This window comes from Vanrija pseudolonga, chromosome 5, assembly GCF_020906515.1.
Source record: "Vanrija pseudolonga chromosome 5, complete sequence".
Taxonomy (NCBI): domain Eukaryota; kingdom Fungi; phylum Basidiomycota; class Tremellomycetes; order Trichosporonales; family Trichosporonaceae; genus Vanrija; species Vanrija pseudolonga.
In genome coordinates this window covers 1,856,927-1,881,868 of record NC_085853.1, presented here as the reverse complement: position 1 = coordinate 1,881,868, position 24,942 = coordinate 1,856,927, and the positions used below count along the sequence as shown (strand labels likewise).

The window sequence follows — 24,942 nt, the reverse complement described above, 5'->3', positions numbered from 1 at the left end:
CGCCCGGCTTCACCAACGTCTCGGTCGGGCCGAGAATCGTCGCGGCCACGACGAGATTACCCAGACTGCAGACGACTTACATGCCACCCCCCGTCGACATACGACGTGTCGGCACAGCCGCTCTTGGCGCTTGGTCAGATGTGGCTCTTGTCGGGGCGGCAATGCGGCACGGCGGGGCTTCTGGTCTCCGCGTTGAGCACCGAGCTTATCGCGCCGGTGTGGGCGAGGTATCTTCGGCCGTAGGTGCGCTAGGGTGAGGCATTACGCGCCATGCGCGCCATGCTCGCCTCCCTCGACGAGACGTGGAGACGATCAACAGCGCGCTGCGGATGTCCTTGTCTCGGACATGCCGGTCCGCCGTGCCATAGTCCAGACTTTCCAAGTACTTTTCGCGCCAAGCTACGTCATACCACGTGATTCTTATTTTTATCGTGCCAGCCACTGTCGTCGTCGTTCCCGACGGTGATGGTGGTGGGTGGTCATCCGCCCCGGCAAAGGCACGACGGTACACGGCAACGACACGCAAACTCTCTCACAATCTTTCGACGTGTCCATCACGCCCTTCCCTTCGCCCTTGCCCTGCTGACCGCTGCAGCTCTTGCGACTGGCTCTTGCGACGCTTGCTTGCACTCGTTGCCCCGGACGACAGCTTCTACGCATACCCCCGCAGCCAATACCCATCCACATGCCCGACGGCACCGACAAGAGCGAGCCGCCCACGCCCTCGGCGTCGTCGTCCGCGTCGGCGACCCCGCGCCAGACGACGCCCGAGACGAGCGGGTTACGACAGCGCTTTGGCCGGCTGGCCGAGGAGGTCGGCAAGAGCATGGACGACCTTAGTGTGCGCGTGCGCGCTGCTGTGAGTGGGGCCGTTGATCGTCGCCGGCGCCGAAGCCGGTGCCGACACGTCGATAAGGGAATGCAACGCGCAACGCTGACGCGGGCAGGCGGATGGAACGCTCAAAGTACGTCGCGCCATGAGTGGCGGCAGCATGGGTGGTGGCACAGACACGGGATGGTGCTGACATCGTCGCAGGTTATCGGTGCGTGAGGGCGGTCTGAGCGCAGTACTGATAGCAGCCCCCGGCACGCCGTACGATCAGCTCGGTGGGTGTTGGTGGCTAGGCAATAAGCTGACCCATCCCTAGAGCTGAAAGCTGGCCACGAGCACGAGAAGCACAAGCGCAAGCCCGCCAAGAAGAAGGGATGGAAGTGGTCAGGCCGGAGGGTGAGCCCATGATCCGTGATACGTGCTGACGCCAGGTCCTCTTCCCCTTGTGAGCTACGCAGAGATGCATGAACCAGCTGACATCCAGGGCCTTCATCCTCGGCGGCTTCGCAGTCTGGTCCGTGACCACGACCGACATGACGCCCGAGTTTGCCGACCTGTGGCCCATGATCCAGAACTCGCTCGACCTGCGCGAGCTGCTGGGCAACATGACGTTTATCGAGAGTGGGTAGCACATGCTCCGACCTCGCTGACTCACGCCCCAGGTGTCCAGAAGACCATGTTTGAGAACCGCGACTTTACGATCGGCGACGACCTTATCAGCCAGTTTGGCCTCAAGCAGGACCACCCGATCATCCTGCTCCCGGGTATCGTGTCGACCGGCCTCGAGAGCTGGAGCACCGAGCCGGTCGCGCGGCCATTATTCCGCAGCCGGCTGTGGGGCACGTCGACTATGATTCGGGTGAGTTGGATTTTGCTTGCGCGACACAGCTCACACCCAGGCGGTGCTCACGGACAAGGACCGCTGGGTCCAAGCCATCGCTATCGACCTCGAGACGGGCCTCGATCCGCCAGGCCACAAAGTCCGTGCCGCGCAGGGCATTGACGCTGCGGTACGTGACACCGTGTGTGGGTGGCGGGCGTGGCACTGACGCGTGACTCCAGTCCGAGTTTATCCAAGGTTTCTGGATCTGGCAAAAGGTCGTGCAGAATCTCGCGACGATCGGGTACGACACCAACACGATGGACATGGCCGCGTACGACTGGCGCCTGTCATTCTACAACCTCGAGATTCGCGATGCCTTCTTAAGCAGGCTCAAGTCGAGGATTGAGCTGCTGAAGAAGCGTACCGGGAAGAAGGTTGTTTTGACCTCGCATTCGTGAGTGATGGGGCTAGGTGCGGGAGCTGATGTGTGCAGGATGGGCGGATCGTTGGCTCTGGTTCGTGACGCGACGCTTGGGTTTTGGTAGAAATGCGCTGACCACATCGTTATCGTGCTACAGTACTTGTGAGTGTCGGCGTTCCGATAAGGCGGCTCCTGACACCTGCAGCTTCAAGTGGGTCGAGGCAGAACCTGATGCGAATGGCTTTGGCGGTGGTGGAGGCCCTACTTGGGTGGATGTGAGTTACAGCATTGCACCCGCAAGGTCTAACTCTCCCAGGACCACATCGACTCGTGGATCAATGTCGCCGGCACCCTCCTTGGTGTGCCCAAGGCCATGACAGCGTTCCTTTCCGGCGAGATGCGCGACACTGTGGAGATTGTGCGTTGAATTCTGGCTCTGTACTAACGCCCAGAACCCCTTCGGCTCGTACGTCCTCGAGCGCTTCTTCTCGCGCAAGGAGCGCGCAAGCCTGTTCCGCAACTGGCCTGGAGCCAGTTCCATGTGGATGAAGGGCGGGAACCGCATCTGGGGCAACGGCAAAGTCGCGCCTGTAGGTTAAGCTGACGGGCTTTTGGTGTAAAGCTGACCTCTTCAGGACGACCCGGTCAACGCGACTGACACCTACGGCAACCTGTTCTCGTTCCGCCACAAGGATGTTGAGCCGGTCGACTCGAAGCTGACCGAAGAGACGGTCTCGCCGAACCTCACCCTCGCCGAGGCCGTTCCCTATGTCCTCACCCACACCCCTCCAGAGTACCAGAGGATGTTTGAGAGCAACTACTCTGTCGGGTTCGAATCCGATCCGAAGAAGCTCAAGGAGAACGGCGCCCACGACCACACTAAGTGGAGCAACCCTCTGGAGGTGGAGCTGCCAAACGCCCCAGGGATGAAGATCTACTGTCTGTACGGCCACGGCAAGGAGACCGAGGTGGGTGCAGCTTGGTCGTCGAGGATAGCAACTGACCTGTAGCGCTCTTACTGGTATGTCAAGGGAGAGTACGAGCAGGCCGATGGCCGTGCCGACATTGTCGGCGAGCAGGGATTCGTGAGTGGATTGTGCCGCCACGCTCGCTGACCCCGGCAGTGTGAGGCCGACGATGAAGATTGCGAGCGAGTACCACTCGACTTCCCAACAAGCCGTGCTCACTGGATCGACAACGAAGTGACTGTCAAGGGCGCTCTGCCCGAGGTCCGCTCTGGCGTCAAGTTCAGCGATGGTGATGGCACCATTGCGACGGTCAGCTTGGGTGCAATGTGTGTTAAAGGCTGGAAGGGGAAGACACGTTGGAATCCCGCTGGAATCGAGGTTGTTACCCAAGGTGAGTGACCCATCCGACGACTAGCGCATGTGCCTTCTTCTGTCGACGACGACGGCCCGCCCTCTACACATGACGACTAGTATGCGCGCCTGCCTTCTAACACGACTTCGCAGAATACAAGCATCAGCCCGAGAGCTTTGACCTTCGCGGTGGGCCGCTAACGGCCGACCATGTGGATATTCTTGGATCGTCGCCGCTGAATGCAGCAATCCTAAAGATTGCGGCGGGACGAGGTGATCTCGTGACTGAGCAGATTGGGTCCAAGATTGAGGAGTACGTAGAGCGTATGGAGTGGGACTAGGTGAAGGGTGAGCCGTAGACGTCGTAATGTGTGCAATGTAAGGTTTCACACTTGCGCCACGAGGCGTGGACGTGCCACTAGTGTTTGTGCTCTTGCAATGTAGGCACGGGTTGCGAGCTTGTTTGCCATGTTCTGGTGGACCCAAACAAACAATGGTGGAGCAGGTTCCCTTGTTCTCAGACGGGTAGGGTTGGTAAGGCGCGAAATGTCGGACACGGCCGATGGGTGCCGTTTCCCAGCAACGCGTGCAGTGCAAGTACGCTAGCAGGTAACTTGGCAGCAAGACTAAACCCGTGGGTGACAACCAGTGCAAGGTGTAACCAGTGTAAGCAGTGTTGCGGGAGGCCTTGGTGTCGTCTTGGCCGCAGCCGCTGCCATCGCTGCCGCCGAACCATGCCGAGGCGGTGAGTGTTTGCGGCATCGGCGTTGCGCCGTAGTCGTCGGCCGGCCGGGGTTGGTTGGCTGGGTTGCAATGTTTGTTGCGGCGGCGGCGACATGCAGGCACGGGCGGAGGACAAAGGTACCCACCCTGCCTTGACACCCACCCACGCACCCAAATCCTAATGGTCGACCAGACGGCGGTGACGGCGGCCAAGACCTTGGGAGGCGGGGTATTGAAACGCTGTTTACCTGCATTTCCCCTAGTGGGGCCAGGGAGCTGGAGCTTGGCTCTTGTGCTTGCTCTTCACGCGTGTTAACGACATTGTGACCGTGCGACCTGCCTAACGACCGTTTGAGAGATGCTTATGGTTGCGATGCAGCAGCGCTCAACACCCCACACGTGCGCGGCTGCTGCCTGCCTGCGAATGTGCGAGTTTGCCTCTGGCGCTCTAGCGGCTTGGCTCGACGCGCACGTTACGTTGCCTGGGCCGTAGTGTGGGCAAAATGGGGCATGGCGCATGGCATGTGGGCACCCTGAGCAGCACGCACGCTACGACGCAAACAACAATGTGTGAGTGTGTGTCGGTGCCGAGGCTAGTGTGGGCGGGACGTCGTCGCCACTGCTGCTGGCCACTATAGATCTGCTGCTTATTGCGGTTTACTTTGTCGTGTCTTGGATTATTTGCTCCGGTTGTTTGCCCGGCTCGTCGCCCGAAGTGCGCCAAGGAAAGGGAAAACACACTGAAATGACGGTGGTACACCGCCTTGGGCAGCGCCCCGTCCACGGTGTGGGTGTATGCTTTTCTTGCCCGCGCTCGGCCGTCCGTGTCGATGTATGCTGTGCCCTGCAATGGCTAAGGATACAGAAGCATGTGTGTGTTGTGGTGCAGCGGCCACACTCTGCACACCCCGTTCACCCCCAAACCAAGCCCGCAAGCCAAGGATCTTGTCTTGCGTCAGAGTGCCTTGGTAGTCTGCTCCTGCTTGCTTGCCTGCACGATGAAACTGCAGCCACCACCCACAACGTAAGGCTTGTTCTTGCCCCGCGCCGCCGCGAGCCGCGAGACGGCCGGCAGCGCAGCGAATAGCCAGCCGCCAGAAAGGAGACGCCGCCGCCGCCGCTTCCTGCTCCTGCTCGAGTCCCTGTGCAGCAGGATTGCAGGAGATGCGACGACCCTCCGGTGCCCGCGCCTCTCGTATTGTGCCTGTGCCCGCAAAGAGGCCGCCAGGCAGCCCAGGCAGCCCGCCAGCCCGCATCAATCGACGACCAAATACCTGCCTGCTGCTTACTGCCCAACACTGCTTGTGTGATGTTGTGGCCCTTCTGCCTGCACAGCACACACTGTACCGTGTCGAGTGACGGACCCACGACTTGCTGCATACCAGCCTAATACCCCTGGGCCAAGACGACCCGCGAGTACCTCTCCGTTGCTGCATACCCTTGTCCAGGGCCAGGGATCATCACCAAAGTCTCCCCCTCTCTCCAATACATCAACACACCCCGCCCACCCCACCACCCACCCACCCACCTTTACCCACCCCCCTTTTCCTTTACCTTCCCTCGGGCCGTCATCTCTCCTTTCTCTCATTCCTCCTTCCTCCTTCACCTCTTCTCTCTCTCTCTCTTTTCTTTCTTTTGGCTCGGAGTCTGGCCACGACGACGACCATGGCGGCCAACAACACCAACCCGCCAGTCCTCAACCCCGGCGTCTGGCACGAAGACGAGCTCGAGCGCCCCTCGTCGGTCGTTAGCAGCGGGTCCTTCACTGGCCAGCCAGAGTACCGTGACTCGAACTATCTCGGTGCCCACGGCGACGGCCCGGCCCCCTCCATCATCTCGCGCGACTCGACCTATGGCTCGCTCGCCGCCCCCTCCATCGCAGGCTCCGCCAGCGGTATCCGTTCCTCGTGGGGAAGCAGCAACGCCCTTGCCGCACACGAGCAGGGCCCGGCTGGCTTTGACGTGAGTAGTAGTGTGCCCCCACCGTTACGCCACCAGATCGCACCGTCTTCCCGACCCACCTTGGGAAAGTGCACCGCCCACCATCACATCTTGGTGCTACCTGCAATTGGCGTAGTGCTTCTTGCATCTCGCTGCCCGCTTCCGTCGCCGTTGCCGTCTCATCCCTGCTCCACCCAAACACCCCCCCCCAAACACCTGCCCTGTGCCTTGGGAAACACAAACTGACCAAACACACAAACAGCCTGGACACAAGCCTCGTGTTCAGTCACACCTGGCCCAGGCCTACACTTCGCCTTTCCCAGAGGATGAGGAGCGTGTTGGCCACTATGCACCCGCCGCTGCCGTCCCCACCACGGACAAGGAACAGCCCGTCTGGGCACAGGGGAACCAGCCCCAGCGCAAGAAGAAGAGCCGTGGTTGGCTCTGGGCTCTGGTCGCTCTCGCCCTGATCGCGCTTATCGCCCTCGCTGTTGGTCTCGGTGTCGGCCTCACTCGTAACAAGAAGAACAATGCCGACAGTAGCAACGGCAAGGACCACGGCAACGGAAGCCAAGACCCCTCGCACACTGGCGCCGGTCACGGCGACGCCACTGGCACCAGCTCCGCCACGCCTTCTGCTAGCGCCACCCCTGAGCCTACTAGCGGTGGACAGGGCTCTGTCATTCGCCTTGCTGATGGCACCAACATGACCTACCAGAACCCCTTTGGCGGCTACTGGTTCTTTGACCCCACCGACCCCTTCCGTAACGACGCCCGCTGCAACAACTGGACCCCTGCTCTCAATGCTACCTGGCAGTGGGGTGTTGACATCATTCACGGTGTCAACCTCGGCGGCTGGCTCAACACTGAGCCCTTCATCGTCCCCGGTCTCTACGAGAGGTACCCCAGCGGCCCTGCTGGCACCACTGTCGATGAGTACACCCTTACCATGAACATGGGCAACAACGCGACCCGTGCGATGACTGAGCACTACGACACGTTCATTACCGAGCGCGACTTTGCTGAGATTGCCACCTACGGCCTCAACTGGATCCGTCTGCCCATTGCTCACTGGGCCATTTCCACTTGGGACAACGGACAGGAGCCCTACGTCAAGGGTGTGTCTTGGAACTATGTTCTCAAGGCTATCCAGTGGGCTCGCAAGTACGGACTCCGTATCAACCTCGACCTCCACACCGTCCCCGGCTCGCAGAACGGCTGGAACCACTCGGGCAAGATTGGCCTTGCCAACTGGCTCAACGGTCCCATGGGTCTTGCCAACGCCCAGCGCTCGCTCGACTACATGCGCTCCATTGCCCAGTTCATCACCCAGCCCGAGTACCTCCCCGTTATTCAGCTCTACGGCTTCCTCAACGAGCCCAACGGACAGGTCCTCTCGCAGCAGCCGATTGCGTCGTTCTACCTCGAGGCGTACACCCAGATCCGCAAGGTCACCGGTATCGGTGCCGGCAAGGGCCCCATGCTTTCCATGCACGACGCCTTTGTTGGTATTGACAAGTGGTACGGCTTCCTCCCCGGTGCCGACCGTCTTGCTCTCGACCAGCACCCGTACCTCATCTTCCAGGACCAGCCCGCTGGATCGACTGGCCAGGGCGACTTTGCTCAGCTCGCTCCTCTTCCTTGCAACGCCTGGGCTGCCGGCACCAACAACACTTCGAACCAGTTCGGTGCCAACACTGCTGGCGAGTGGTCGGCTGCCATCAACGACTGTGGCCAGTGGCTCAACGGTGTTGGCCTCGGCCAGCGTTACGACGGTACCTTTGCGGGCTACCAGGGCAAGGGCGTCGGCACTTGCGACTACTGGAACGACCACACTCAGTGGACTCAGGCCACCAAGGACGGTCTCAAGCAGTTTGTCATGTCGTCCATGGACTCTCTCCAGAACTACTTCTTCTGGACCTGGAAGATTGGAAACTCGACCAGCGCGGTTCCCCAGCCCAACCCCATGTGGCACTACCGTCTTGGTGTCATGAACGGCTGGATCCCCACCGACCCGCGTGAGGCTGTCGGCCAGTGCGCTCGTGTCGGCTTCAACGGCGGCTCGCCCTTCAACGGCCAGTTCCCCTCGGCTGCCAACACTGGTGGCCAGGGTGCCGGTGCTATTCCCGCCGCCCAGACTGCCCAGAACCCCTGGCCTCCTGCCGGTTTCACCAACGTTCCCGCCGCCTCCATCTCCAACCTCTTCCAGTACACTCCCACTGCCGCCCCCGTTACCCTCGCTGGTGCAACTTTCACCTACACCAGCGACGGCGCCGAGAAGACTACTGTCGGCGGCAGCGGCTGGGCCAACGCTCAGGACGACTCTCGCCAGGCCTTTACGGCGATTGCCGGCTGTCAGTACATGGGCGAGTACGACGCGGCCAACTCGCCCATCCCCAACGGCGCCTGCGGTGCTGGTAAGCCTCAGCCTACCCGCCGCGACGACTACCGCCCTCGCCAGGCTGGCCCCGCGGTGCCAACTGCTGCCCCATGAACAATATGGTACACCTCTTAGCATTCATCCATCCCCCCCACGCTCGCTTTCATGACCGCTTAAAGTGTATACCAGTTTGTGTCCCCCATGGCATTGTTTTCGCAGAGACTCGCGCCCCCGCCTACCTACCACCAGATCATGTTATAACGGTTTCCATGGACACTTGACCGCGATTGGAGATCCCTAGTTATTTAAAAATGCATCACATGACAACTGTGTGGGGGTTCGTGAAGGGGGTGAAGGGGTTGTGCCTCGATAAGGATGGTGTTGGTGTTGGTTCCTCGACGACGAGCACGATGTGCCCTAGCCACAAGACACGAGCCACAGCGTGACCATAGCACCGACAGGCGTATCGGCGTACGCCAGATCGCGCCAGATTGATCCGAATACGATCTGGCGCGCGATCTGGCGCCAGTAGGCAGCGCCCCCGCCCCCGCCCCCAGGCCCGAGCGATCACCCAAGCCCAAGCCCTCAAAGGCAGGCCAAACATAGCCCGTGGCGCACCTGGCGGCGGCGTGGCGGCGTTTGAGCACGCCGTGGTCCTTTGTCTCAGAGGCCCGTGGCGCTACGCGTCGGCGGGGCAAGGGATACGCGTCTGCTGGCTGCCTGCGGCGTGGCCTATCGCGCGCGTGGTGTTTGCTTTCGGCCGACGGTGGCGGGCGGGCGGGCAAGCAAGCGTGGCGGGGGCGTGGCGGGAACGCGTCGCTGACACTCTAGTGGCCTGCCGCGGCACTCGTTCTGGGGGACCGGCACAGGCCTTGTCCGCGCGAGCACGTACTCCTGCGACATGTCGGCTCCGCTGCAACGATTCCATGCACCCGGCATGCCGCGGCCTCACACCGTACGAGCCTGACCGAACGTCGGTGCCGGGCCAGCTGCCGAGCTGAAACGCGGTATCTTCAGTCCTGGTGCCCATTCGGCCCGGCCACCCCGCGCGCACGGCACACTTCCGATCCATCTAACTTTCTACAACTGTGCGCCCCACTCGGCCCCTACGACAGACCCACAGCAATCACCTTCTTGAACGCGGGGCGCGCGCTCACGCGGGCATACCATGCGTCCCAGCCCGGAAGCGCGGGGCGCTCCTGGATCGCCTCGAACCAGAGGTACGCGAGCGCGCCGAGCGCAATGTCGCCGAACCCGAACTGGGCGCCGGAGAAGTAGTCCTGGCGCGCGAGCGTCGGCTCGACGACCTTGGCGATGAGCGCCGCCGTGGCGGCGACGCTCGCGGTAATGGCGGCGGGGTCGCGCTTGTCCTCTGGCGTGCGGACCAGGCCGAAGAAGGCCGGGAAGAGTTCCTTGAACTGGGCGTGTCAGGACATGCCTACACAGGCGGGCGGCACTCACCAGCGTAGGCGACCACTCGAGCCACTTGTCCGCCGACGCGCGCGCCTGCGCGTCGTCCGGGAAGAAAGGCGCCTGGCCGTACTTCTGGCCCAAGTAGCGCACGACCGCGGCGCTCTCCCACAGCACAAAGTCGCCGTCCTGGATGGTCGGGACGAGGCCGTTCGGGTTGCCGATGGCGACGATCTCGTCGTTGCGCCCGTACGCGCCGCCGGCGGGGATGGACTCGTACGCCACGCCCACTTCCTCGGCCGTCCACAGCGCCTTCTTGACGTTGGCGCTGTTGCCGCGGCCCCAGATCTTGATGGGAGTGGTGGGGGACATGGTAGGTAGGAGGTTGCTGGGTGGTGGGTGGGCAGCCGCCCTGCGCAGGCTGTTATATCAGTCGCGTTGCAGCCATGGCGTGCTGCGCAACAGTTGCTTACTACTCGCGATTGATTGCGATACCCCGCCCGCTGCTGGATGTACCACCAACGCGACGCCCGCCCGCCCGTCGGTGACAGCCGATGACGCCACGGCTACGCGCCATGACGTCTTGCCGTCTTGCCGTCGTCTCGCAGTGGTGACTGTCACCACAGTCATCGCGTCCACCTCCACCCACTGCGCCATACGGGGTGCTTGCGCCTGCTCGGCTTCGACGCGCCGCGTGCTCGCTCGCCGAGTATTCGGATTGATTTTGATCTGGCGGCATGAGCGCCGACGACCGTGGACGGGTACATCCGGAGTGAGGTGATAGTGACTCTCAGCAGCTGGGCGTCTGGGGCTCACTCTGCCATCGCTCTACCGGGAAGTAGTAAAGTATGTATATGGTAGAGGTACAGGTGCACGCCGGGAGTTTGGGTAGCGACCCATGTATTAATTTATTCAAGCATGACTGTGTGCAGCGTCTCGTTGGGTTGAGAGGACATCTCGACCTTCCCGGATGCTCTGCCGAGTTCTAATTGTCTTCTAATGGTGAGTGTAATGATTGGGTAATGATTGGCGTGTGACGTGTATTAGCCGCCATTTGCCGGGGTGTAATTGCCTCCGCTCCGACTTACGCCGATGGCACTGCCACTGCTCCCAACTTCTCGATGTTCTTCAACTCGTTCTCCTCTCCTCCTCGCCATACTCCCCTCGCTGCCCCCGCGCTCCGTGCTATACTACAGCTGCATATGAGTAAAGGCCTACAGCAAACCAATGCTAGTGAACTCGGGGCACGCCAGTGCTCCCGGGCGGTTTCTAATGACATATCGACCACGCGCCGGCAGTCTTCGAGATCGTCTTCGTCGAGACGTCGTCTTCGAGACGAGTGGATTACCACCAGTCTCCTTGCTCACGCATGGCTCGCCTATAGCAAGTCAGCGCAGTTCCGGGCGTTTTCTGAAGAGAAAGAGAGTACTCACGCGACCTTAACGAAGCCAGCGATGTTGGCACCGGCAACAAGCGAAGGAACAGCCGAGTCCTTGACGTAGGTCTTGCCGGTCTCACGGCAGTTGGTGTAGGCAGTGACCATGATGTCCTTGAGGCGAGCGTCGACCTCGGTGTGCGACCACTTGAGACGCTGCGAGTTCTGGCCCATCTCGAGACCCGAGACGGCGACACCACCACAGTTGGCGGCCTTGCCGGGAGCGTAGTAGCAGACGCCCTCAGTCTCGTGGAGCGACTCGCGGCCCTTGCGCGACTCCTCGAAGATGTCGATGGCCTCCTGCTCACAACCCATGTTGGAGCCCTCGGCGACGTAGCGGACACCGGCGGCGATGAGGGCCTTGGCCTCCTCGGCGTTGACCTCGTTCTGGGTAGCAGAGGGGAGGGCGACGTCGGCCTTCTCGACGAGGGTCCAGGGGCGCTTGCCCTCGTGCCACTCGAACTGGCCGGAGTGCTGGAAGGCAGTGAGGGGCTGGCGGCGGAGCTTGATGTCGGCAATGGCGGCAATGTCGGCAGGGGTGAAGCCCTCGCCGTCGGTGGCGACGAGCGAACCAGTCGAGTCGGAGAAGGTGAGGACCTTGCCGCCGAGCTCAATAACCTTGAGGGCGGCGTACTGGGCAACGTTGCCCGAGCCCGAGATGATGACGCGCTTGCCAACCCAGTCGGTGTTGTCGAGGTCGCGGAGCATCTCGGTCACGTAGTAGATGAGACCGTAGCCGGTAGCCTCGGGACGGATGAACGATCCTCCCCAGTCCTCGCCCTTGCCGGTAAGGATACCAGCGAACTCGTTCTGGTAGCGCTTGTAGGCACCGAAGAGGAAACCGATCTCACGGCCACCGGTACCAATGTCACCGGCGGGAACGTCGGTGTCGGCACCAATGTGGCGCGAAAGCTCGAGCATGAAGGCGTAACAGAAGCGGCGGATCTCGGCGTCCGACTTGCCCTTGGGGTCAAAGTCGGAACCACCCTTACCACCACCCATCGAGAGGCCGGTAAGGGCGTTCTTGAAGATCTGCTCGAAACCAAGGAACTTGAGGACCGAGAGGTTGACGGTGGGGTGGAGACGGAGACCACCCTTGTAAGGGCCGAGGGCCGAGTTGAACTGGACACGGAAACCGCGGTTGACGGCGACGGTGCCGTCGTCGCGCTCCCAGGTGACACGGAACTGGATGATACGCTCGGGGATCTGGACGATCTCGAAGGCGCGGCGGTACTCGGGGTGCGACTCAAGGAAAGGCTCAATGGTCGAGGCGATCTCGTGGACGGCCTGGAAAAGAGTGTCAGCGGGGGATGCGCGGCATGGGTGGAGCAAGTGGAGCGTGGCAGGGGAGGCAGGCCGGTCGTGTGGCCTTTCGGCGCCGACCGACCGCCCCACCCAGCCAACTGCCACCGCCGTGAAAAAAAGAGGCTCACCTGCTCGAACTCGGGCTCAGTGGGGAGGTTGGACATTGTGATGGATGTGGAGTGTGGTAGGGATGTGTTCTACTATTGCTATCCTCTTCAAGAGGTGTTTGCTGTCTACTTATTTAGGCAGTGGAGAGTGTGGGAAGAAAGTCTCGGGGGAGGGGGGGTGACGAACTTCTTATACGTAGTCTGGGTCCCGATTTTCTCTCTTCGTGCTGGAGCTCGTTTGACCCGGCCCCACTTGGTCGACGCTTTCCCGCGTCCAAGGTTGCCGTGCCGTGCTGTGCGCCGCCGTGTCCCCCGCCGTGTCCCCCGCTTTGCAGCCAGCCCAAAGCCTACGCACACGGCCAGAGCAAGCCCAGGCGGCCTGATTCGGGCGATACCGTCCGGTCCGATCGCCACCGAGCGAGCCCAGAGCCAGTCAATGCAGGCAAAAAGCGTCACGTGACTTATCTTTGGCGTCATTGGAGCCAATCATTCCGCCTTTTGATATCGTAGATATAATCTTTGACCGTGGTTGGCTGTGGCTCGTGGCGGCCTGCACATCCCCCTCCGGCCAATTCCACCAATCACAGCAGCCGATTGCCACTTTTCTTTGTCGACTCCCCCGCTTCATCGGCCGCCCGTCGGCAACATCCCACAGTCCGGGGCGAGCGGGGCAAACATCCCTGGGCATGCTAAGCCTGCACGACAGCCGCGTCGGCTCTGTCGCCGAAGCCGCAGGATACGACCACTGGCTCGCCGGCCTCATACCGGCAGTCTTTGCCGGCCGCTGGTTGGGCCAAACAATGCACACTACCCAGGACTCGGAGAACGCCGCAGCCCAACAATCAACGAGTAGGAAACCAGACGGACCGCCCAGGCGGAAGTAGCCTGTCCAGCAAGCGGCTCTGGCGGCGCAAAGCGATCCGCCTGGCGCAGGCACTGGCGTTGGGCGTTGGTCGTTTGGCACAATCAGACCAGTCACATTCCGCCGAGCCTCGACGAGCGAGGTATGCAGGCGCGTGCGTGTGCCAACCAGAGGGAGAGGGAGCGGGCTCACGAATACAATACGATAGATTCCCACCAGGGAGTTTGGGCGACGATACGTGCGAGCGTGCGAGTGCGAGCTGCGCGGCCGCTACGATGCGGAGCGAATCGAGATGCGTGGGGCTCAACGAATCGAGGCAACGGGTTGCCGGGTAACGGGGGGCCGTTGGGCTGGGCCGCGGCACAGGACGCTTTACACGCAACAAACGTGAGTGGCACAATCCAATCTGCGATAGCCCGCGGTGGGCCCATGCCCACCCAGTCCAAATCACAATCACATACAACCGCGATAAAGGTGGATCTATCCTTGATCCAATTAGTCGCGGCGGCGGCGGCGAGCGTGCGCGTACCTCTGGCGCCCCAGGGGGTGGAGGGGGCGGACAGACGGGGCCGCTCGAGCTAGCGGATAGGCAGGACAAGGCGTGCTCTCTTGGCCGCATTCTAAAGATAGCTGGAGGTTTGGGAGGGCAACGAGCAGGCGAGACAGCCTGCCAGGTGCTAGACGTTTCGGCCGGGGGCTGCGCACGGGCTTATCGCGAGCGTCTGCGAGTCGTGCCGCCGGTATATGCGCGGCAGGTGGTCGAGGGGACTGTGCGGCCAGCAAGGCCGTACACGCCCGACAGTCGGCGGGGCTCGGGCATGCAACAGGTACTGGACATTCAGCCGTCGCTGCGCCACTCAAGTTACCGCCGGCAAAGTGCCACGCAGATTGTGGAGCGGCGGTCCTTTGGTGGATCTATCGCCTCAGGGCGTCGTCGACAAGGTGGTGGTCACGAGGACTGTGGAGCGTGCAGCGCGCAGCGATAAGATGCGCCCGTCGGCAAGGCAACTTGTTCATCCTATCTGATTACCTTGGGGCGTTGGGGACGCTCAATTCTACGGCCGGATAGCGGGGGCGTGCTCGTCGATCACCATGGCGGCTGGGGGATCAGCGGCGGGGGACGCCGCGGGCCGTTGTGCGCCCCGCTCGGCGCGATAAGGAATTTCTCTTGGCATGGGCGCTGGTGGAGCCTCGATGTACGATCTCTGGGGCAGTTCTCGCTCCGTGCATGTGTTATGGACTGCTATGTCGCCAACAACGTACTCGAGGTATGCCAGTTTGATGCCACAACGAGACAATGTGGCGGGATCACGTGATGTGCTCGACAATGGCAGGATGCCCGCCGCGTTGAGGGCCGTCGCCGCTCTACATGCCCGCGCCACTCCGGCAGCTGACACGCATGACGCGAATGCGACGGAGACGCGGGGCTTGCCGTCCCGGCGGGCATAAGGTTGCTGTAAGTGACCGTTTCTCCTCCCACCACACCCGCGCGGGCATGATGAAACACACGCGACCTGGACGCGTTTCCGCCTCTTCACTTGGCACTGCACGTCGCCAACGATGGTAAAGTCGTGTGAGACCCGACGTGGAGAGAGCGACGGCTCACTATCTCACACTGCTGATCAACACTACCGCCACCACCGCCACCACACCACCACTCCTACACCATGGGCAACTGCCTCGCACGCGCAGCCTTCGCGGCCATGCCGGTCAAGTTCCACTGGGCGACCCCGCCAGCGGCGTACGTCCCGCAGCCGCAGCACTGGACGTATGCCGTGGCCGCGCCGTACTCTGCCGACCGGACGCGGTTGACCGACATAGGCTGGGAGACGGGGCTGTACGCCGAGTCGCCCGCAGACGCGGCATCGCTGGCCGAGGGGCTCGACGAGTCGTGGGGCATCACCGACCGCGTCTCCCTCCTGGCCCAGCTGCACTCGCTCCTTACCGACGGCCACCGGTCCGAGTACAACGCGTGGCGAGAGCACTGGCATGGCAGCCTCACCGCCGAGGCCGACCTGCGCGAAGAGGGCGACGAGGACAACCTGCAGCGGTACTTGTGGTTCAAGGACGATGCGTTCGGCTCGCGCACGATCAACTTTCTCGCATGGGACCTCGTGCGGTTCGCCTTCCTTGCCATTTCCGGCGCAACACTGGGCTACATCACCATGGAGGAGCGGGACGACGCGCTGCGTCACCTCGTCGCGCCGCTGCGCCGCGCGTACGGCACATGGCACGACGTTGGCGCCGCGTGGCTCGCGGGCCGCCGCTGGTGGTCCGCGTCGATCGGCGACCCGCACGACAAGCGCCAGGCGGCCATCCTCGAGGTGGCTGAGGGGCCGGAGGGGCCGTGGGGACACCTCCCGTGGACGCTGCCTGTCCCCGCGCCGCAGGGGGTGTTCGTCCGCGCGTTGCTTGAGGAGGGCATCGCGGAGCCGCTGTCGCCGCATGATGTCGACAGCGCGACGCAGGAGGCGTTGGAGCTGGACCACTACATCAAGGGGTTTAGCGAGAAGCAGTAGCTATGCATTGTTTGATGGACGGGTCATGGGCCAGTGGCAGCCTGCGCCGGCTCCCCGCGACGCCACACTCGCGCGCTGATAACGCTGATAACCCAGCAAACGCGCCGTGAAGCAACACCCGCTGGCCAAGCTGGCGGGTGCCACGACAAGCCGGGCCTACTACACGGTCCAGCAGGTCCACGGTTCGAGTCCGTGAAGAATCCGGTCCTGAGGGGTCAGGCGACGGGTTCGGGGAGTAGGGTCGGTCTCCTTTTGCATGTGTACACGCCACCTGGTGCTCGAAGTCGCTGACGTCATGCCATGCGCTGCTCACGCGACTTTGCCTCCGCCACCTTCCTCCTGCCTCTCCTTTCCAGAATGTTACGGTGGAGGCAGGCGGGTGACCGCAACGACGACCAAGGCCACACTGACGATCAACCACACCCACACTACGACACAGCACACACCATGCCCCGCTGCACGCACAAGGGATGCGGGAAGGAGTATGACGAGGCGGACAACGCCGAGGGCAGCTGCTCGTACCACCCCGGCGCGCCGGTAAGCTTGTTGCTGAATGACGCAGCTGATGCCCCCCACCCAGGTGTTCCACGAAGGCCTCAAGTCGTGGTGTGAGCTGAAGATGGCGGTATCGGTACTGACGGCCAGCATGCTGCAAGGAGGTCAACAAGCCCGTGATGGAGTTTGACCAGTTCATGGCGATTCCCGTGAGTCGGCGTGTGGCTGGGCCTCGCCTTCAGCAGCCGCTCTCCGCTCACACCACCACAGACGTGTACAAAGGGCAAGCACACGACCGAGGCCCCGGCGGCGCCCAAGCCCGCGGCAGTGAGCACCGACGCGCCGGCGAGCGTCTCGTCCTCGGGCGTGGAGACGTACGGGTCCAAGACGCCGTCCAAGCCCGCCACGCCGGCGCCCCAGGCGGCGCTGCACGCCGACACGCCCGAGCCCGAGGTCAAGGAGGACGAGCAGGACGACCTCAGCCTGCCTGTTCCCTCGGGGGCCAAGTGCAAGCGGCTCGGGTGCGGCGCCGAGTGGGAGGGCGAGGACGTCAGCCGCGGCGACGGCGCCAAGGCCGTGTGCAGGTACCATCCGCAGGCAGTAAGTTGGCGCTAGCTAGTCTGCCTATGACTCACCCACTTCCAGCCCGTGTTCCACGAGGGATCCAAGGGATACCTCTGCTGCAAGCCCCGCGTGCTTGAATTCGCCCAGTTCCTCAACATCCCAGGCTGCAAGGAGGGCAAGCACCTGTTTGTCGGGCAGAAGAAGGGCGCCGAGGAGGAGCTGGTGCCCGTTAGAATAGACCACTACCAGACGCCGCTTGAGGTGCACGTGAGCGTGTTTGCCAAGCAGTGAGTGGGGCGAGTGCGCGAGCGAGCGGAGCGAGCTTGCGGGGCAGCTTGTGCCAGTGATCGTGCTGACCCCGCGCCAGGACCGACAAGACCAAGTCCAAGGTGACGTTCACACCTCAGACGGTAAGTCCCCTACTCCATGCCCCACGCCGGCGCGCTGACGCGCGCTCGTGCCAGATCGAGCTCGACCTCTACCTCCCAAACAACAAGCGCGTGCTGCGCACCGTGACGCTGTACGGGCCCATCGTGCCCGAGAAGAGCAACTACCGCATCCTGGGCACCAAGGTCGACATCCTGCTCGTCAAGCCGGCCGTCGCGAGCTGGCCCCTGCTCGAGCTGCCCCCGCCCGGGACCGAGCTGCCGCCCGGGTACGCGCTCACGTTTGGCGTCAGCGGGCGCACGGGTACCGTCGGCGGCAAGGAGGTCGTGCTTAGTGTTGAGGAGGCTGCCAAGCAGGCGGGGGGCAAGTAGGCTGGCCGGCTGGGCTGGTGATGAGCACGCCGGCGGCGCGGAGGATACACGCAATCGTAGATTGTAGACGTGCATGATGCATTGGCAAGGGAGCAGAGAGAGCACAGTCGTGTGTGTGTTCGGTGTGGCCGTGTCCCGCCCCGCATGTCCGCCCGGGTCCTCGCAGCCCCTTGGCCAAAAGCTACATGAATGCATCATCTCTATCCACAGACGTGTACAACGTGCCACGCCTCGCCTCGCTCGCTCTCTTCCTTCATCTGGCCCGACCCGCGCGCCAGGCACTTGCGCGCGCCAACATTGCGCCCGCCGTTTAGTTGGGCCTAATCGCAATCTTGAGCGCCTTGCGCGAGTTGAGCTTGTCGAGCGCCTCCTGCCACTGGTCGATGGTGAACACGTCCGTCACCATGCCCTTGACGTTGACCTTGCCCGAGTCGAGGAAGTCGACGGCGCGGGGGAAGCAGTACGCCTGGGAGAAGGAGCCGATGATGCGGATCTCGTCGGCGAAGATGCGCCCAGGGGACCAGGTGACGCGCGCGTCGCCCTCGTACACGCCGTACACGAGCAGCGTGCCGCCGCGGGCGACGTAGTCGAGGCTCATGTTGACAATCTTCTCGACGCCAGTGCACTCGGCGACGACGTCAAAGCCGTACGGGTTGTCCTTCTTGATCTGGGCCCACTGCGCGTCGGCATTGTCGCGCTCGAGGTCGATGTACGCGTCGCCCGCGTTGAGCTTGCGCGCGAGGTCCATCTTGATGCCCTTGTTGGCCGCGATCGTCACCTTGCTAGCGCCGCCGAGCTTCATGAGCTGGGCGAGGATCAGGCCGGTCGGTCCCGCACCGATAAGCAGCACGCTCGCGCCGAACGGCATCTGTAGCTTGTCCATCCCGTGCACCGCACAGCTCGCCGGCTCGAGCAGTGTCGCCTCCTCGTCGGTCAGATTCTTGATCTTGTAGCACTTCTGGAACGGGTACTTGATGTACTCGGCGAACCCGCCGTCCAGGCGCACGCCGGCCGCCTCAAAGTGCTCGCAGAGGAGCGACTCGCCGCGGCGGCAGTAGTGGCAGTAGCCGCAGGACACTGCGAGCGAGCACGAGCGTCAGCGAGTGCGAAGGGGGGGGGGGGGGGGGAGGCGGGCGAGTGGCACCGCCCAACTGGCACCACGCCGATCCCACCGACGTGGCCACCAGCCCGTCGGCTGACACTCACCGCCAACATCCGCCGCAACACGGTCACCGACCTCGAACCCCTCGACCTTCTTGCCAAACTTGACGACCTTGCCGACGGCCTCGTGGCCTGGGATGAGCTGGACGAGGTGTCAGCTCTACCATACTCCCATGCCCCAGCCCTACGCAACGCGGCACTCACGGGAAACTTGGGGTTGAAGTCGCCCTCGTGGATGTGGCCGTCCGTGCCGCAGAAGCCGCAGATGATGACTGTGGGACTGTGTGAGCTGGCTAGCTGGCGTGCGTGGTGGTTGGTGGCGCCGCACGAGCCACGCCACTACTCCTCACCCTTGAGCAGGATCTCGTCGTCGGCGACCTCGGGGATGGGCACCTGCTTGACGGAGAACTTGCGAGGCTGGGCCAGCATCAGCCACGCCACGCTTGGTGCTGGTGCAGCCACTCACCTCGTCGTAGACGAGCGCCTTCATCGTGCCGGACATTCTGTGGGGTCAGCCGGCGGCAAGGGAAGGAAGGGGCGGAGCCGAGCGAGCGAGGGCGAGCGAGATCTGGCGCGGGTGCGGGTGCGGGCGACAGATAAGGCTTTGGCGCTGGCGGCCGGGTACTCACTTTAGATATGTGGTTGCTGGTTGAGAGGTTGGGAGTGAGTGTATCGACTAGCTGCTGAGGCTCAGTCGAAGATGAGTAGACGCGATAGATACAAAGCAAGAGGCCGACGAGCGACGACGTGGCTTCTTATCCTCCCAGCTCCCAGCAACAGCGCAGATAGAGCCCCCTCTTTGCCCTCTGGATAATCACGCAGCGTCCCATGGCAGCCAGCCTGTGACGCAAGGAGGAGAGGTGCCTCACTAGTGACTAGGGTGGGCGCAGGGGCAGAGGAGGAGGAGCAGTGACGCTGATGGTGCTTCTGACACGCCGTATCTAGGCTACGGGGGACGAGGGGAGGGGACTTCGGGGCGCCGGCGGAGCGAGCGAGCGCGTTGCGTGGGGAGGTGATTGTCGCCCCCCGCGGAGTGTGAGCAGGTCCTGCCAGCGACGCGCGAATGAAACGCCCGAACGCCCGCACGACCGCATACCTGCACATACCGCCGCAGTCGAGGCAGTAGCACCCCAGACCTGGATACCGAAGTCACACACCCACACTTGGACTCGTTGGTGCGCACAGTGAAACACACGCATTGCAACGCACAGTAGACCACCTCACTCTGACGTCACTCAAGCCCCCTCAAAATCGCTCCCTTCCCTGCCTCACTGCGCCACAGGTTCAATGCAAGGGGGCACACGCCTTAGGGCGACGCCAAATGCTGCGACAAACGACCCCTAATCCCTTTTGCCCCTGGCGTATTCCCACGGCGCCGTGATAGGCTCGGAATGGACCAGCAAGCCAGACTCAAGTGCCTCGCCGCTGCGCCGCTTCGCCGCCGACGACGCTCGGGTCATGATTCATTCATGTGCACCACTATCATACTGTTCGGGAAACAAGTCGATGTACATTGATTGCCGCCTCCACTACCACATCCCCCTCCTCTTGTCAGATCACCATCGACGAGCTTCCAAACAAGAGTGATGGTTGGGTATCGGTCGTTGCTATTGATAGGCCAGACGGGGTGGGTGACGTTTACTGCACCCATGTCAGCGGCGTTCAAGGTTTGCACAGCACTGCCACGAGACCGCCACCACCGAGCCTCCTGCTTGAGGTCGCCACGGTGCGAACACTGCATGCGGGCAATGCCTTGGCAACAACTCACCTTGGCCATCATCATGGTCACAAACTCGTTGTAGTCGATCATGCCGTCGCCGTCCTTGTCGGCCTCACGGATCATCTGGGTGATCTCGTCGTCGGTGAGCTTCTCGCCGAGGTTGGCTGCGGGCGTCAGTGGATACGATAACATGGCGGTATGGCAACGCACTCATGACGTGCTTGAGCTCGGCAGCCGAGATGTGGCCGTCGTTGTTCTTGTCAAAGACCTGCACCAATTAGCCTCGTTCAACGAAATCCCGAGCCCACCTTGAAGGCCTCGCGGATCTCCTCCTCCGAGTCAGTGTCGTGCATCTTGCGAGCCATGAGGGTCATGAACTCGGCAAAGTCGATCGAGTTGTTGCCGTCGGCGTCGACCTGTTGTTACACACGCGACAAAGGACCAGAATAGCCGATGCAAGGCCGATCAAGACCAGATCCGTCAAATATAGGTCGAATCAGGACGCACATAGAGCGGCCGCACGGTTCAATATCGGCGCGTGAAAGAGCAGGATGCGATGAATACCAAGGGGGGGCACGGTTCGTCAGCCAAGAAACGCAGCAGCTTCGGGTTGCCGACGCACCTCGTTGATCATGTCCTCGAGCTCAGCCTGCGTGGGGTTCTGGCCAAGCGAGCGCATGACGGTGCCGAGCTCCTTGGTGGTGATGGTTCCATCGCCGTCTGTACATCGTCATTGCCGTCGGGGCACACAAAGGGGGCGGTCATGACGTCGAGGACGGGAACGGGAGCGGTCGAGGCAGCAAAAACATCGTTGGAACAAGGTAGAAGGAAGAAGACGCGTTAGCGACATGGTTCGCGGTGGAAGCCACAGCCTGTGACCAACTCACCCTTGTCGAAGAGGGAGAAGGCCTCCTTGAACTCTGCCAGGTCGTCAGTAGTGCATCTCAGATCGCATGACGTCGCGCCGCGCCAAGCCTGGGACGCGTCAATGCAAGGTGGACATACCGGCGATTTGCTCTGAGAGGTGCATGTCAGTATACCATCTCATCGCCACCGCGTTCAAACACACCCTTGGTCTGTGGAGTGGTCAGTAAAGGAATCGACGACGGAAGATGTGGATAGGAGGGCCCCGAGCGCCAAGAGCACCGAGGAACGTATCACGGGGTGCACTATGCAGCGCCGCGCGCGTTGTGCTCTCGGCGTGCGGAGTCCAGTGTGCGCAGCGTGGAGGAATGGGTCATTGTTCGTACTCACCAGCTGCTCGGCCATTGTGTGTGCTTTGGGTATTAGGGTGGTTTGATGTAAAAAGGAAGAAGGGGAAGTGGACTTGGAAGAAGTGGAGAAGGCGAGGTGTCAATTGTTGGTGTGGTGGTCCAGTTCACGTGTCGTTGGCTCGAGCTATGTAGCGGTGGTGGTGCCGTGGTGGTGCTGGCTGGTTGCCGCCAGCACTGCAACAGAGTCTCTCAGCCAACGACGGCGCTGCGTCACACTTTGGCATGCAGGCGGCCAGGCGGCCAGACGCTGGCCTGGCTGCGGTGCAGCTCAATTCAGGGTCAATGCCACGCGACATGCCTCGGATCCGACAGGACAGGGACGGAGCCTTTTGACGGCAAGACTTGGACTCTTTGTGACGTCGGTGCTTGCTTGATGATGGGATGAGTGATCTGATTCGAGTTTTTGGATCTTTGGCCGCCGCTGCTAGACTCATCGACGACCGACTCACTCACTTTGCACCGCCGTATAAAGCAAACCGCGGCATTGGTCAGCAAGAGGTCAACTTCTTCATCTACTCCATCTCACGCGCCCACCCCAACAAACAGTAATGGGAGCACAGGCGCACTCATCAATCCTGAGCAGGCAGCTCAACGTTTTCTCCATCCCACCCGAGCTCCTCGCGTCGCTCACGGTTCGTTCGATCCAGGCCCAAGCGCCCGAGCCAGTCACAGGCGATGCAGTGAGCAATAAGGAGACCAAGCAGCCCTCGGCCGTACCTGCGGCGGCTGCGCCCTCGGGCGTCGGATTCGGTTGCCAGGCATGCCCTGGCGCGTCGTTCGAGACCCCCGAAGACCAGCGAGAACACTTCAAGTCCGACTGGCACCGGTACAATGTCAAGGCCAAGCTGCAGGGCAAGGCGGTGGCTGCCGAGGTGTGGGACGAGATGGCTGAGGGTGGGTTGCAATTGTGAGGGGGCGGGGCTGACATGCCAGGTGTTTCGAGCATCTCGGGGTCCGCTTCGTCATCGTCATCTGGCTCGTCGCAGTCGCTCACTACGCGGCTGCTGAACAAGGCCAAGATCACGGACAACAACAAGGAGGACGACGATGTCGACTCGGACGAGGAGGCAGAGCTTGCGGATCGTAGGCGGCGAGCCCAGCTGCGTACCGCCGTCATTTGGTTCACGCCAACCAACCCCCCAGCATCGCTCGGCATTCCCGCCGACACCCAGCTCGGTGTTGTCCGCGCGCTTCTCCCATCATTCGACACGGCTGGAGACTACCTGTCCGAGCTGAAGAGGTTGCAGCTGTCCCCACCCGTTGAGGGCGAGGAGGAGCGCCGTATCACCCTGCTTATGGTCGCTGGTGGCCACTTTGCCGGCATGGTCGTTGGGCTGCGCCCCCGCGGCCCTCGTGACAAGCAGGACGTCAAGGGTGCAGGAGAGCTGCGCATCTACAAGCACAAGACTTTCCACCGCTACACTAGTAGGTTTCAAGTGTGGAGTGTTCGCTGACATGCAGCCCGTAAGAAGCAGGGTGGCTCGCAGGGCCTCAACGACAACGCAAAGTCCAAGGCCGTGTCCGCCGGTGCCATGCTCCGTCGATACGGTGAACAAGCTTTGCAGGAGGAGATCAGGGCCCTCTTGACCGAATGGCAGGAGGACCTCGAGCTCTCTGAGCGCATCTTCATCCGCGCGAGCACACACGGCAAGAAGAGCTTCTGGGGGTACGACGGTGCCGTGTTGAGCAAGAACGACGAGAGGATACGCTCCTTCCCCTTCCCCACCCGTCGACCCACACAACAGGAGCTCATCCGTGTGTGGCACGAGCTGGTGCGGGTCAAGGTGTCGCACTTGTCCCAGGAAGCACTGCAGGCGCAGGACGACGCGTACATCGCGTCTCTGCAGCCCAAGAAGCAGGCCACGGCAAAGCCTGTGACTGCTCCAGAAAAGGTGGCGGTGCCTGCCGCCCCGAAGCTCTCAGCCGAGGAGCAGGCCCTCCTCGACCGCCAAGAGCGCCTTGTCGACATGATCAAGAAGGGCCGCCTCGACGCACTCAAGTCGTTTGTCTCGCGGTATCCTACCGAGGTCAAGCCCGAGGCGCTGGCTACCGCCGTGACCGCAGGGCAGGAGGACGTGGTGCGATACCTCCTTACGGAGGCGCGCATCGACCCAACTGTCGCACTCGACGGCTCGAAGCGGGCATACGATTACGCCACGACCAAGAACGTCCGCAACATCTTCCGCCGCGTCGCGCACGACCATCCCGAATGGTACGACTGGCAGGCGGCGCATGTGCCCTCTGGCTTGAGCGAGGAGGCCGAGGCCGAGCAGGGCGCCAAGAAGGCGGAGCGGCGGCGCGGCCTGCGCGACAAGATGCGCGAGCGCGAGAAGGCACGCGCCGAGGAGGCCGCTGCGGCGCCTGAACCAGCACCAGCACCGGCGCCGTCGTCAGCGTTCGCGTCCCTCGGTGTGCCGACCGGCCCGCAGAAGCTCGGTGGGCGTACCGGTGCTGAAGGTTCCCTTGCGGGACTCAGCCCCGAGATGCGCATGCAGATTGAGCGCGAGCGGCGCGCACGAGCGGCCGAGGCGCGGTTTGGCGGTGCGAAGTAAGGTGATAATAATTAGATGTAGATCTCACTGTACACTATGCACTTGCATCGGTATGGTGTTGCCCGGGTCGCGTGCCTGTTAGCAAGTTGCAGCATGCATTCACTACGGCCGAGTGCGAGTGAGCCGTAGTGATGGTGTGATGAGGGATGTGTCCTCATGACTGGCTGACTCGTGCTTATCACTCTATCAAGGTTGCGGGGGCCACATTGGCCAACGAACTGTCGGGGTTCGGGAGTAAAGTCGCGTCGTCGTGTTCTGGCTGGTGGGCACGGCACGTAGCATACGCATACGCATGACTGGGTGCAGGATCTCTGCAGCGGCGGCCTCTGCTCTGCCAGCTG

General features: G+C 62.3%; 9 protein-coding genes across 9 annotated transcripts; 5 read left to right on the top strand and 4 right to left on the bottom strand.

Moving 5' to 3' along the window:
- The first annotated feature begins 551 nt into the window (after positions 1-551).
- LRO1 (Phospholipid:diacylglycerol acyltransferase) lies at positions 552-3,780 on the top strand. Its single transcript, XM_062773935.1, has 15 exons — positions 552-859; positions 1,081-1,107; positions 1,151-1,228; positions 1,264-1,277; positions 1,317-1,453; positions 1,495-1,691; positions 1,732-1,842; positions 1,895-2,109; positions 2,282-2,351; positions 2,393-2,494; positions 2,529-2,666; positions 2,712-3,044; positions 3,087-3,161; positions 3,201-3,435; positions 3,549-3,780. Exons 1-15 carry the CDS (start codon positions 686-688, stop codon positions 3,734-3,736), a joined length of 2,094 nt encoding a protein of 697 aa, XP_062629919.1. The 5' UTR covers positions 552-685; the 3' UTR covers positions 3,737-3,780.
- Positions 3,781-5,621: 1,841 nt separating this feature from the next.
- Positions 5,622-8,771, top strand: exgD_1 (putative glucan 1,3-beta-glucosidase D). Its single transcript, XM_062773934.1, has 2 exons — positions 5,622-6,080; positions 6,322-8,771. The coding sequence occupies exons 1-2, from the start codon at positions 5,784-5,786 to the stop codon at positions 8,551-8,553; spliced, it is 2,529 nt and encodes an 842-aa protein (XP_062629918.1). The 5' UTR covers positions 5,622-5,783; the 3' UTR covers positions 8,554-8,771.
- Positions 8,772-9,545: 774 nt separating this feature from the next.
- Positions 9,546-10,221, bottom strand: gstB_2 (Glutathione S-transferase GstB; the record flags this gene model as incomplete). The annotated part of the gene is made up of 2 exons (XM_062773933.1): positions 9,546-9,857; positions 9,901-10,221. The coding sequence occupies 2 exons, from the start codon at positions 10,219-10,221 to the stop codon at positions 9,546-9,548; spliced, it is 633 nt and encodes a 210-aa protein (XP_062629917.1).
- Positions 10,222-11,027: 806 nt separating this feature from the next.
- gdh (NADP-specific glutamate dehydrogenase) lies at positions 11,028-12,897 on the bottom strand. Its single transcript, XM_062773932.1, has 3 exons — positions 12,718-12,897; positions 11,283-12,571; positions 11,028-11,227 (listed from the first exon to the last, which is right to left on the bottom strand). The coding sequence occupies exons 1-3, from the start codon at positions 12,751-12,753 to the stop codon at positions 11,194-11,196; spliced, it is 1,359 nt and encodes a 452-aa protein (XP_062629916.1). The 5' UTR covers positions 12,754-12,897; the 3' UTR covers positions 11,028-11,193.
- A 2,328-nt stretch (positions 12,898-15,225) lies between these two features.
- On the top strand, positions 15,226-16,077 carry ybeU (the record flags this gene model as incomplete). The annotated part of the gene is made up of 1 exon (XM_062773931.1): positions 15,226-16,077. One exon carries the CDS (start codon positions 15,226-15,228, stop codon positions 16,075-16,077), a length of 852 nt encoding a protein of 283 aa, XP_062629915.1.
- A 428-nt stretch (positions 16,078-16,505) lies between these two features.
- chordc1 (Cysteine and histidine-rich domain-containing protein 1) lies at positions 16,506-17,947 on the top strand. Its single transcript, XM_062773930.1, has 7 exons — positions 16,506-16,614; positions 16,658-16,685; positions 16,723-16,781; positions 16,843-17,172; positions 17,218-17,423; positions 17,504-17,546; positions 17,601-17,947. Exons 1-7 carry the CDS (start codon positions 16,525-16,527, stop codon positions 17,892-17,894), a joined length of 1,050 nt encoding a protein of 349 aa, XP_062629914.1. The 5' UTR covers positions 16,506-16,524; the 3' UTR covers positions 17,895-17,947.
- Positions 17,948-18,064: 117 nt separating this feature from the next.
- ARD1 (D-arabinitol dehydrogenase 1) lies at positions 18,065-19,840 on the bottom strand. Its single transcript, XM_062773929.1, has 6 exons — positions 19,685-19,840; positions 19,522-19,558; positions 19,406-19,472; positions 19,260-19,327; positions 19,101-19,197; positions 18,065-18,971 (listed from the first exon to the last, which is right to left on the bottom strand). The coding sequence occupies exons 2-6, from the start codon at positions 19,555-19,557 to the stop codon at positions 18,205-18,207; spliced, it is 1,035 nt and encodes a 344-aa protein (XP_062629913.1). The 5' UTR covers position 19,558; positions 19,685-19,840; the 3' UTR covers positions 18,065-18,204.
- A 665-nt stretch (positions 19,841-20,505) lies between these two features.
- On the bottom strand, positions 20,506-22,144 carry CALM (calmodulin). The gene is made up of 9 exons (XM_062773928.1): positions 22,030-22,144; positions 21,845-21,851; positions 21,781-21,792; positions 21,663-21,695; positions 21,398-21,495; positions 21,084-21,191; positions 20,986-21,043; positions 20,824-20,939; positions 20,506-20,696 (listed from the first exon to the last, which is right to left on the bottom strand). The coding sequence occupies exons 1-9, from the start codon at positions 22,042-22,044 to the stop codon at positions 20,694-20,696; spliced, it is 450 nt and encodes a 149-aa protein (XP_062629912.1). The 5' UTR covers positions 22,045-22,144; the 3' UTR covers positions 20,506-20,693.
- A 354-nt stretch (positions 22,145-22,498) lies between these two features.
- On the top strand, positions 22,499-24,633 carry SPCC1827.04 (VMS1). The gene is made up of 3 exons (XM_062773927.1): positions 22,499-22,943; positions 22,983-23,474; positions 23,511-24,633. The coding sequence occupies exons 1-3, from the start codon at positions 22,598-22,600 to the stop codon at positions 24,599-24,601; spliced, it is 1,929 nt and encodes a 642-aa protein (XP_062629911.1). The 5' UTR covers positions 22,499-22,597; the 3' UTR covers positions 24,602-24,633.
- Positions 24,634-24,942: the final 309 nt, after the last annotated feature.

Bases quoted from the DNA above. Each gene is read 5' to 3' on its own strand.
- LRO1 (XM_062773935.1), top strand. From the start codon at position 686: ATGCCCGACGGCACCGACAAGAGCGAGCCGCCCACGCCCTCGGCGTCG. The intron at 1,843-1,894 runs GTACGTGACACC...GCGTGACTCCAG, and splicing joins CGCAGGGCATTGACGCTGCG to TCCGAGTTTATCCAAGGTTT. The intron at 3,162-3,200 runs GTGAGTGGATTG...TGACCCCGGCAG, and splicing joins TTGTCGGCGAGCAGGGATTC to TGTGAGGCCGACGATGAAGA.
- exgD_1 (XM_062773934.1), top strand. From the start codon at position 5,784: ATGGCGGCCAACAACACCAACCCGCCAGTCCTCAACCCCGGCGTCTGG. The intron at 6,081-6,321 runs GTGAGTAGTAGT...ACACACAAACAG, and splicing joins AGGGCCCGGCTGGCTTTGAC to CCTGGACACAAGCCTCGTGT.
- gdh (XM_062773932.1), bottom strand. From the start codon at position 12,753: ATGTCCAACCTCCCCACTGAGCCCGAGTTCGAGCAG. The intron at 12,572-12,717 runs GTGAGCCTCTTT...ACTCTTTTCCAG, and splicing joins CTGAGCCCGAGTTCGAGCAG to GCCGTCCACGAGATCGCCTC. The intron at 11,228-11,282 runs GTGAGTACTCTC...GACTTGCTATAG, and splicing joins GCTGGCTTCGTTAAGGTCGC to GCGAGCCATGCGTGAGCAAG.
- chordc1 (XM_062773930.1), top strand. From the start codon at position 16,525: ATGCCCCGCTGCACGCACAAGGGATGCGGGAAGGAGTATGACGAGGCG. The intron at 16,686-16,722 runs GTGAGCTGAAGA...ACTGACGGCCAG, and splicing joins CGAAGGCCTCAAGTCGTGGT to CATGCTGCAAGGAGGTCAAC. The intron at 16,782-16,842 runs GTGAGTCGGCGT...ACACCACCACAG, and splicing joins ACCAGTTCATGGCGATTCCC to ACGTGTACAAAGGGCAAGCA.
- ARD1 (XM_062773929.1), bottom strand. From the start codon at position 19,557: ATGTCCGGCACGATGAAGGCGCTCGTCTACGACGAG. The intron at 19,328-19,405 runs GTGAGGAGTAGT...ACAGTCCCACAG, and splicing joins CGACGAGATCCTGCTCAAGG to TCATCATCTGCGGCTTCTGC. The intron at 18,972-19,100 runs GTGAGTGTCAGC...GCTCGCTCGCAG, and splicing joins TGTTGCGGCGGATGTTGGCG to TGTCCTGCGGCTACTGCCAC.
- CALM (XM_062773928.1), bottom strand. The intron at 21,496-21,662 runs GTGAGTTGGTCA...GACGATGTACAG, and splicing joins CTTCTCCCTCTTCGACAAGG to ACGGCGATGGAACCATCACC. The intron at 20,940-20,985 runs GTGCGTTGCCAT...TGACGCCCGCAG, and splicing joins CGAGCTCAAGCACGTCATGA to CCAACCTCGGCGAGAAGCTC.
- SPCC1827.04 (XM_062773927.1), top strand. From the start codon at position 22,598: ATGGGAGCACAGGCGCACTCATCAATCCTGAGCAGGCAGCTCAACGTT. The intron at 22,944-22,982 runs GTGGGTTGCAAT...CTGACATGCCAG, and splicing joins GTGGGACGAGATGGCTGAGG to GTGTTTCGAGCATCTCGGGG. The intron at 23,475-23,510 runs GTAGGTTTCAAG...GCTGACATGCAG, and splicing joins GACTTTCCACCGCTACACTA to CCCGTAAGAAGCAGGGTGGC.